Source organism: Podarcis vaucheri (genome assembly GCF_965113315.1).
Source record: "Podarcis vaucheri genome assembly, chromosome: 6".
NCBI lineage: Eukaryota > Metazoa > Chordata > Lepidosauria > Squamata > Lacertidae > Podarcis > Podarcis vaucheri.
In genome coordinates this window covers 32,891,821-32,902,869 of record NC_138764.1, presented here as the reverse complement: position 1 = coordinate 32,902,869, position 11,049 = coordinate 32,891,821, and the positions used below count along the sequence as shown (strand labels likewise).

The 11,049-nt window shown below is 41.1% G+C and overlaps 1 protein-coding gene across 4 annotated transcripts in view; it reads right to left on the bottom strand.

The window, feature by feature from the left end:
- Window positions 1-309: 309 nt before the first annotated feature.
- AGL (amylo-alpha-1,6-glucosidase and 4-alpha-glucanotransferase) overlaps window positions 310-11,049 on the bottom strand; it is a 48,075-nt gene continuing 37,335 nt past the window's right edge. For all 4 annotated transcript variants that reach the window (XM_082227708.1, XM_082227707.1, XM_082227710.1 and 1 more), the window contains exons 29-34: window positions 10,586-10,698; window positions 9,999-10,210; window positions 8,191-8,288; window positions 7,447-7,534; window positions 7,204-7,337; window positions 310-4,169 (exon numbers count right to left, since the gene is read on the bottom strand). In XM_082227708.1, coding sequence (XP_082083834.1) covers window positions 4,052-4,169; window positions 7,204-7,337; window positions 7,447-7,534; window positions 8,191-8,288; window positions 9,999-10,210; window positions 10,586-10,698 — 763 coding nt within the window. In that variant the 3' untranslated portion in view covers window positions 310-4,051. The remainder of the gene's footprint in view (window positions 4,170-7,203; window positions 7,338-7,446; window positions 7,535-8,190; window positions 8,289-9,998; window positions 10,211-10,585; window positions 10,699-11,049) is intronic.

The following is an 11,049-nucleotide window of genomic DNA, read 5'->3' as shown; positions in this document are numbered from 1 at the left end:
TTATTTTTGCCAACCAAGGTCATCATCTAAATACATGATTTGAGAAGGTGTACACTTACCACTCATCATCCTGACTCCTGCAAAATGAGTTCAGGGCAAACTCCTGGAATGACTACAGGCAAAAGGCACTCCAGCATCAAGTTCCTTTTTGACCTCCCTAGAAACATCATTTTCTTTTAACACCAGTTGGCCAGAGATGCCAAATTTGGCTCTTGTTTTCTAATAAAAGGTTCCAACTCTCACTGGACCACCACGATCCCTTGCTAAGATCACCAGTTATGATTATATTTTAATAAATGAAGGGACACACAACTTTGTTAGACTTTTATTGTATGTCACTCACATAACTGCAGAAAATAATCGTCCATGTAACAAAAATAACTGTACTGGACAAGACACACAGGACTCACGTGTGCAACAATTGCACTTCTCATCATATGACATGCAGCATTAACTATGATTCCCTTTTAAATTGTTTTTCAGGTTTGGTAAGTACCTTCTGAAATGAAAATTACATCGCTATTTCAGTTAAGCAGCAGCAGCAACATGTACAGATGAGATACCCAGATGGCTTTTGCTCTATTGTTTGAAAGAGAACGAAACACTGATTGCTAGGATGCATGGCAGAAGATAAGACTGTGGAAGATATGCAGTTACCTTTTCGGTCTACCTACAGAAAGTATTGTTAATCGTATGTTGTTGGCATTAACCTGTTGGCTTTGCAATGCCTGCTAGAACAAGCTGTAAACTTCAGTGGCATTTTAAACTCGCATTGTGTACAGGTAACTCACAGGCTTATTTTACTTACACGATTGTAGCTTTGCATTTGTGGGTGGGAAATGGAGAGCAGAGGAAATCCATTCCCCATTAGCTTATTTCCTACCTTCCCATCAAAGCTACAACTGCAGGCTTACTGAGCTTTTGGGAAGGTGGAACGAGGGCTCTGGTAAGGTCCTAGAGCCCTTCTAGCCTTTCCCCCCAAACCAATCAAGCCATCCAACTTGGTGGGGGGGGGGTGTCAGTCCCGGGGGTTCCTGGCTTTACGTCTTTTTGCACTTATGTGTGGAACCCCACGGCCAAATCCTTGCATAGGTTACGAGTTACCTGCATACTGCTTTAAGATGCACAGTAGTATAAGATACTAGTATCTCCTAATTGTTAAGTCTCTCTATCTTTATTAAATATTGTTCTCCAAGCACATACTAACTATGAGTTCCACAGATTTTTCTATTCTCCATCTTGACAGAAACAAAGATCATGAATGCCTGAGTTCACTGGCTAAATAGCAGAATGGAGATTTTCATACAAAAGTGTCCTTTCTTCCCAACCAAGTTTGGACAGTGAAATTTAGGTCAACAGCACTGTTGGTAAAATAATGCTTAGTTCCCACCCCCGCAATTAAGGCATTTCAATTGACATTAAAAACATTATTTTTTTTGGTAACAGTTAGCATAATTCAAAAATCTTAAGGTATGCTATTTATTTGTACAGGTGAGGAACGGAAATGTATTTAAGCATTTTTAACACCACTGCAAAATAAGAAATATATTAACATGAAAATGTCTGTTGTTTTCAGACAGGGCAGTGCAACTTAAGAAAAACTTCAACAGAACAGAGAACACTGACAACTCACTCTTCCTGTTCAATGTTGTGAAATGCCCAAACCATGTGCAAATCTATTTAGTAACAAATGCAATTTGGCAAACTGAATTTTAAGCTGTGAACAAACCTTTTGCTATTAAAAACCAGACACCTGCCTTTCCATGCAGTCAGGACAGCACAGGGCTCAATACAGGTCACTTCCAGATAACCTGCTTTTAAGCATTCATCCAGATTTGTTTGCACACAATCTGCATGGAGGTTATACAATGTCTAATGATTTGTTTGTGAGGTTATATGATGTAGATTCAAGCAGCTGTTATCCTATATCTTTCAGTGCTTTCCCCCATCCCTTTCCTTATTGCAATAAGCCATATTTTTGGGGTGGGGTGGGGGAAAGGTTTGCTGTGCAAAAGCGCCAAAACCACTTGTGCAATGTGAATTTGCAAGTATGTGACTGAATTGCACCTGAACGATAGTGGCGTTCTGGAAGCAAAAATGCAAGAGAGCTGCCATTTTCCTATAAAGTTTGACTCCAAGCACCAAGGGATTTCAATACTAAATAGCACAACTTGGAAATATGTCGCTATGACGGTAATTCGCTTTTCTGACAATATTAATTGCCCGAGAGTCTCTAACAACTGTCAGTATTATTGATTCATTGCCTGCTGAAAGGTAATCTAGGTGGAGCTATTATAAGGGCAGATGCAATATCCATAAATTTCTTCAAGGTAGCAATTTCAGTAACACTTATCACAAATTGGTCATATTAATTGGCTCTAATTTCCAAGGAAATGGATTCTGGGTTCAGTAGCTTGTTTTCCAGCAACAAAACAGTGCAGTCTACTCAGAATTTGGCCTTGTTGAGTTTAAAGGGATTGATTCCCAGGCAAATGAATATAGGATTGCAGCTTTAATTGTTTTAATGAAATTTATTTTAAATGCCAAGAGATATGTTAAGACTAGGAAATTTTCCCAACACATTGAGGAAATATATACCAGGCTAAGACAAAGTCCCTTTGATAAGAGTCTTAAAAAAATAATAATCAGATACATAATATTTTAATTAACCACCCATTACTATAACTGTAAATGATTAGAAATGTCAAAATAATATAAACATTAGAACTTGTTGCTTATTGATGAAAAAAACCCTACCAAAAAAATTAGGTGAAATTCAGTGACATAATTATGACCAAATGGAAGCCGTAGTCCAAGTATCAACTATTCAGATTTCTTAAGTTATTCTTAGTATCAAAGTACCTATATAGACAAATTAACTATATTGTGCTTTTAAACAGTGATATGTATCACAATATAGCTGCGGCATAGTATATTCTCCAACCTGCTTGTCTGCACTGAGTGTGATTTTAAGAACAGAGAATACAAGTAAGCTGCCTCTATGATCAGCATGTTCTCTGATAAACCTCTAACTACTATGCTTTTGCTTTGGGGATAAGTGTTAAAAAAAAGCACTGAAATCGATAAAGTATTACTAGTGCAGGCACAAATTAAAGAAACAGGCAGTGAAATTTAATTGTCACCACAGTATATTTTAAGCCATTTCCTTTTTTTTTGCAACAGAAGGGGACATCCTTGCCTAATCTGTCTCTCGCTGATTGATTAATTAATTGCACTGATATAATGGCAAAGCTGAATACAGGCTACTGAGATCCAGATCAAGTGCATTTGGGGTGAAAGATATTTTTTCCCTATGGTTGTAGCAAGTTGCTTTAGATAAGCAGCCTGTCACATGGAGGAAGCTTCTGCAACACAAGGTTTAAAAACTGCTATGCAGCTACTTGACATGATGGCTCCATGGTGCAAAGCAGGAATCAGTGTTGTGACTTTTACTTAATTACCTGAACGAGGAAAACCAACCCTTATCATAGGACAGGCATAGGCAAACTCAGCCCTCCAGATGTTTTGGGACTACAACTCCCATGACCCCTAGCTAACAGGACCAGTGGTCAGGGATGATGGGAGTTGTAGTCCCAAAACATCTGGAGGGCCGAGTTTGCCTCAGCCTGTCATAGGAGGTAACCAGCTCCCTTCAAGGTGACTCTGCAAGCTATTTCCAGAGCACCGATTCACCACTTGAAACCAGCTTCGTTTGAATGTTATAGGTATGCACATAACACATCAACATTTGATTAGCTTGTCACCTTGAGGAAAAGAGAGATACCGAGTTTGAAACCTGTTACTGTAGAATGTGTAATACTTTTAATCTAAACATATCTGACTATATTCTCAAGTGATGGTTCTTTTAAGTTTTTCTGATCCTAGTCCTCGCGATCAAAACAAATATCATGGTGTGATTCTCAAAGGATGGGCATCAAATGCTCCTACAAGTGTCTTGCCAGTGCAGGCACAGTCCACTACTAAAGCAGGATATGCATGATTACGGCATTCGTGACAAAGCTAGCAGTTTCATCAAGGCAGGCAAACACGTTTACAAGTCATAGAGAACCTCAAGGATCACAGCAATGGACCAGGCCTGCGTCTCACAGCTGAAAGGGCAGTACTGACCATTTTCGTTAGTCAGTTCTGGAAGACCTTTCCAAGGTGATCTGCCAAAACAAACAAGCCAAAAGTTAATGCATCACTACTGGAATTACCTAGTATTTTAATATATTAAAGCAACCCATCTCACATAAAGGACAGCACACATGGGTGTGTGTGAAAGGGTATAGACCAGGAATTATAACTATTTGGCACACTGCTCCGATTTCAAATTCGCCCCCCCCCCTTTTTAAAAAGGTGTAATGTACATTAGAAAAAGTGGGAAGGTCCCAGCTGTGGAAAAGACGAAGGAGAATTGCAGCCGTGGAAGACAAAACTTTACTGAGCCCAATGCCTTTTGACATTGCTTTTTTTTTTCTTAAAAAATGTTTAGAGGTACTCTCATTTTGACTCAAGAAAATCACCATTTTATAGTTCAAATCGGGGAAAATAAATAGAGTAAATGGACAAAAGTACAAAGGTTCACAAAATGTTTAGGGGTATGCGTCCCCCCAGAAAAAAAGCACTGCCTTTTGAAATGAGTTCTTCCTCAGGGGCACACTTAAAACTAGCAATTTCACTCCTAGCCTCTTACATACAAATATAATTTTATTTGTATGCCGCCTTTCCATAGTTCAAACCATGCTCAAGGCAGCATACAACATGAAAAAACTCATATAATTACAAATATAACAAATAGTCATAAACAATAAATAAAGCATCCCAAGTACACAATCAAATGGAACGATTTCCACATAAATCAAAATAAGATTCTCTAAAATAGAGAATCAGGCTGCTGCAAAATAATAGTCGAGGACTGAAATTGCTCTACTCTATATTAGTGACAAAACAATGCTATCAATTATACTCAATCACTGGACACAAGGAGAAAATTATTAAGATGACTTTGTATATACATTCCATTGTTGCCCAATTTCCCTTTTACTGGGGCTTGCATTTACATTCATTGTCTTGGTACTTCAGTGAAATAGCCTGTGTTATTCAGTACACAAGGACCAAGCAAAACAAACCAGCAGGATCCAGGTAGAGGCAGAACTGCTGGTTTCCAAAAAGCATAAACCTTGGCCCAGAGAACAGTGTGTGCATGTTACTGCAGTGACAATCTACACAACAAAGACTGGGGAAGGAAAACATTAGTGTCTCACGGTGCCCATCTGATAAGACGGGGCTTGGCCACTACTAAGAACACTGAGATCATGATGGATTCCTGCATGCGACGAAAAACTTTTCGGAAGACAGAGCACCCAGACCAAGTCCTGCCCCCTTCCTTGCATTTTCTCTCTCTTTTGTTATGGTTCTGGACAGTTAAGAGTTAACACTCCAAGAAGCGTTCTTATTCACTGGGTGCATTGCCCACATGACCTGGGCATTTTCCTTTGATCTATGCTCTCTGGGGACGCGGGTGGTGCTGTGGGTTAAACTACAGAGCCTAGGACTTGCCGATCAGAAGGTTGGCGGTTCGAATCCCCGTGACGGGGTGAGCTCCCGTTGCTTGGTCCCTGCTCCTGCCAACCTAGCAGTTCAAAAGCACGTCAAAGTGCAAGTAGATAAATAGGTACCGCTCCAGCGGGAAGGTAAACGGCGTTTCCGTGTGCTGCTCTGGTTCACCAGAAGCGGCTTAGTCATGCTGGCCACATGACCCGGAAGCTGTATGCCGGCTCCCTCGGCCAGTAAAGTGAGATGAGCGCCACAACCCCAGAGTCGGCCACGACTGGACCTAATGGTCAGGGGTCCCTTTACCCTTAACTTTATGCTCTCTGGGGGCTGCAGAGAGCAGTCTGTCTGAGAATGTGAGCAAGGTAGTTTCGTTTTTGTTAGAGACAGAAAGTTGCGAACATGCAGCTAGATTCTGTAAGTTTTCTTTTCTGTTTGTTATGCTTCTAAATAAAGAGTGTTAAAGTAGAAGCACTGGTGTCGAGCTGAGTTATTGAAGACACCACGCAGACACAGACAAAGCCATTTTACGCTGCGTGTGAACTCTGCTATTATCCGGCAACTGAGAAAAGTGGCAGCGCGAGTGGCAGCGTGTGGGCGCCATTGAAGTTTGTCGGAGTGGCAATAAATGAAATTTATTTCAGGGCCATTGCAGCAGACTCAGTGGGTCAAAGGATTTACAACCCACAAACTTTAACATCTTTCCCCAACCAAGAACTGGCTTTCCAACCTATTGCAAGGATAATCTGTTATTGCAGTTTCCCAGGCAACCATGATAAGCAAGCAAAGTACCGTATTTTTCACTCTATAAGACGCACCAGACCACAAGACGCACCTAGTTTTTGGAGGAGGAAAACAAGAAAAAAAATATTCTGAATCTCGGAAGCCAGAACAGCAAGAGGGATCGCAGTGCAGTGAAAGCAGTAATCCCTCTTGCTGTTCTGGCTTCTGGGATAGCTGCGCAGCCTGCATCTGCTCCATAAGACGCACACACACATTCCCCCTTACTTTTTAGGAGGGAAAAAGTGAGCCTTATACAGCAAAAAATACGGTACTTGCCTGATGTGGGCATTCTACTCTCCATCCCCATCCCTACACACAGAAAGGTATGTCTTGTATGCAATGATTCACAAGTGATTTCCTACTTCTGCATACAGGTTACGGCTGATGGGACTAGGCCAGTAGATCTCTCCAATTTAAAAGGCTTTAGGGTCGAGACATGAAAGTATCACAACAAATTAATAATGGCTCGTGATACACTTGCAGTCTCACTCTTGTCTAAAATGTACAGCTCAGGTTTCCCAAATTTGGGTCTCTTCAGCTGTTTCTGGACTACAATTCCCATCATTCCTGACCACTGGTCCTGCTAGCCAGGGATGATGGGAGTTGTAGTCCAAAAACAGCTGGAGACCCACGTTTGGGAAACACTGGTACTAGCTAAAAGCCCTGGTTCCATTTCATAGGTCTCATAAAAACAGCCATCACATCCTCTGCAATTCTTCTGCAAAGAATTTCCTTCATTATCCCTCTCCCCCCCTTTTTTGGCTGCAGTGTGTATGTAAGTATTCAAGATGAGAGAGCCATATTATTTTGGAAGAAATATCAAAACAAACAGCGATACTTCAAGCTGCTTAAATGAAAAGCTACCTCTCAAGATGGACGTAATGGCGAGAAAGAGCATTCTTAATCAAATAGACAGTCTTCGCATAGATCTCTGGACCAATTAACTTGGAGAAGTACAACTTGGCACGAAGAAAATATCCAATTGGCCACAGCCATTCCTTAAAATAAAATAAAAAAGGCAAGAGAAGCAGAATTAAGGGCACACATTTTTGGCAATGGAAAACCAAAATCTGTTGGGGGGGGGAAGTGCTGAAGCACAAAACTTACAGGTCCTTGGTGATAATTAAATCCTCTTGCCACATTGTAGTTATCATTGTCTAAGGCATTGTCGTAGACACCACAGTAAACCATATCACTGTAGAAAAAAAATCACAAAGGGCAAATAAATACATTTATAGAAAGCTGCATGAAAAGATACAGAATTGTTTAGGGAGAATAGATCTCAATTCAAAAGAATTCTAATCAAAACTTTTCCAACATCTCCTCCCCCATCTACCCCCCCCCCACTATTTGTAAGCAACATTAAACAGATCAATTCTGCACGTATATTCTCAGAGGTGGCAACAAGTTGCGTAATTCCCTCTTCAGGGAAGCTTGGTCTCCCAAACTGCTTTTAAAATGGCATGGTTATTTAATTTCCCCCCCCAAAAGATTTATTTTCACACTGATGGGGACACAAACTTATTTAAGCCATGGAGCATGGCACCATTTTAGTTACATGTTCAAAGATAACTTTTCCCCCCTGGCAAATGTATTCAAAATGTGGTTGCATTAAAGCACAGGGGAAATCATATTAGCTGGATTGAGATGGGAAATATTGGAAAGATAGATGCTACCCACTGGGAGTTTTTGAACAAAGTTTCTCTGTCAAGGAATCTTATATTTGATGGAAGAGAAGTCCATTTTTCTGTTAATGAAGAAGCCCTGGAGACGGAGACTTCTGTGTCTGACTTGCACAGAATTTAGCTCCTAATTCTGAGCAAGATCTAATCAGCCTTCTATCACACTTACTCTGGGTCCAAAGTTTTCATGCCAAGTGGACCTAGTAGCTTCTCCTCTACCATTTCAAGTGCTTTCCACGCTCGCTCAGGGGAGAACAATTCAGGTGCCTTGATAAAAAAACCAAGGGGAAAAAACCACTTAAAAACCAATAGCAAAACCCTGGAAAATTAAATGAACAAGCTTCATCCTGGTTTTCACACATATTTTACCCCCTCCCCCGTATTATCCACACTGCAACCTAAAATCTCAGTGTAAAACCAGTGTTTAAATAGCCTAATTTTCAACAGAGCACAATTCGCAAATATTCCGAGTTGCCAGTGTTGTCTTTTCCTCTTGACTCCCCAGAGCCAGGGAAGGAAGCAGAGCCCAGGGAAACTTGAGCCCAGAGACTTTGGAACCCAGTTGATGTGAAAACCACCAGAATTGCAGGGACTGGAGGGAATATTTCAAAGCACCTCACCGATGGGAAACTGAACATCACAGGCTAGCAGCTGTTCTCTGCGGGGTTTGTGGGCACTTCTGATTGTTCTATGGCAGATGAACTCTGCTGAGTCTAGACCTCACTGAAGGATGGACGAATCTGAGAACTTGGCCTTCTCTTCATTTCTCATTTTCCCAATCTTAAGTTCACAGCTGATCACAGTTCAGGCAATTTTCACACCAGTTTGCAAATAGATTATGCGCCCACCCAGAGCATGTTTTGCTGTGTTATTATGTTGGAAGCCACCCAGAGTGGCTGGGGCAACCCAGTCAGATGGGAGGGGTAAAGGTAAAGGGAACCCTGACCATTAGGTCCAATCGTGGCCAACTCTGGGGTTGTGGGCTCATCTCGCTTTATTGGCCGAGGGAGCCGGCGTACAGCTTCTGGGTTATGTGGCCAGCATGACTAAGCCGCTTCTGGTGAACCAGAGCAACACACGGAAACGCTGTTTACCTTCCTGCCAGAGTGGTACCTATTTATCTACTTGCACTTTGATGTGCTTTCGAACTGCTAGGTTGGCAGGAGCTGGGACCGAGCAACGGGAGCTCACCCCGTCACGGGGATTTGAACCGCTGACCTTCTGATCGGCAAGCCCTAGGCTCTGTGGTTTAACCCACAGTGCCACCCGCATCCCAGCCATGGGAGGGGTACAAGTTATTATTATTATAATCATTATCGTCATTGCCATCTTTTTAAAAAGTCAGCATGAAGACCCATATACATTTCACCTAATATAATGCATCTTGGTTTTCAGCAGTATATGCATTTGTTTCTGTGCACTAATATACAGTTGCACTAATATATGCATTTTGGGGTTGGGGGTTGGACTCAATGACCGTTGAGATCCCTTCCAACTCCATACAGTGATTCATAGGAATTTGTTGGCTAAAGGGGATGGGATCAACATAGCACAGTATCCGACACTACTGCATGACACAGCAGAATTGTGGATCAGGGTCCTAAGACTTTCTCATTTCTTCCTCCAGTAGCAGAGGAATCAAGAGCCCTTCCTGCAAAATGCTCATGCTAATGATAACGAGTTAACGGGCCCATCAGATTTTGGAGAGGTTATTTCAGAAGTAATGTTCAGTGGGATTCCTCCCCCAAATCACATTTCGCTCATCATAGCTTGTAAAGCGCCAGTGAAGAAAAGCTAAACTAAAAGCACAGTCCTAAACATGTCTACTCAGAAGCATGTCTTATTGAATTTAATAGAACTTTCTTTTAGGTAAGTAGAGTTAGGACTGCAGCCTAAACTATGTAATAGAAGTTGAGTTTTAAAAAAAGAAGCGAAAAAAGTCATATGGTTTGAAAAATACGTTTACACAATACATACCACAACCATTGCTATAGGGAAATTTGGCCTTAGTTGATAATCACACCAAGGACTTGAAGCTCCATAGCTGTCCTTGTAGATGCCCCGCTTGTGAACCAGAGTTGGGTGTTTCTCATTGGGATCTGCTGGATTCTCAGAGACAAAGAACAGCTTTTCAAAGTGTGCCAGGATTTTTCTGTTCCACTGATCATACGTTATGGTCTCTTCTTTCCCTGGAAAACAATATAACATGAAAGACTGGTTTTGATAATGTTTCAGTGCCAACAGAAAATATATATATAAAGACTGGTTGGTTTAATTTCAAAGACAAACATGAACCTGAAATATACTCTATATAAGTACTATGGCTTGGTGTTCAGTGGTAGTCAACAAGACTCCTCAGGCTTGAAAGTTTGAAAACCACTGTCAAAAATATTGCTTCGCACTCAGAACATTATCCTCGGGTGCAGCATAGTTAATAATAATTATGATTTTGAAGTAAAAATACTGACCTTGAAGAGTTGTTGTAAATACTACAACTAAATAATGCATGTGAAATGGTTTGAATTTTCTCCGTTCCCATCGTACATTGCAGATGAGATACTTACCATGTCTTTTGACAGTAACTCCAGAATAAGGAAATATATTATTCTTGGACAACTCTAGTAACCAGCGAACTGTTGATTTGCATAAACCAACTATCTCCACAGCAGAACCATCCCTAAAAGGATGAGAGATATAAGTTTCAAGATTTACAAAGCAAGATTATAAATGACACTGCCCTAGGATTCCTTCTATTTTATGTATTCTGAGTCTAAACCAAGCCTATACAACTCAAATCACTCCAAGAACCACTTTTGTAGGTTTTAATTGGGGCTGCATCCAGTGTTTTTGTTACCATTTTAACTTGACATCTCATTTCCATCATTCTCTACTATCCCCTTGTTTTCCCCCAAGGTACACACCCTTCCCCACAGAGCTTGCTACTCTTTTTTGTGCCTCTAAACGTCTGTACCCATGACCTCCCAGTGACCCCCCTTCTTCTGCCTCCCATTTTTGCTTTCTGTCTCCC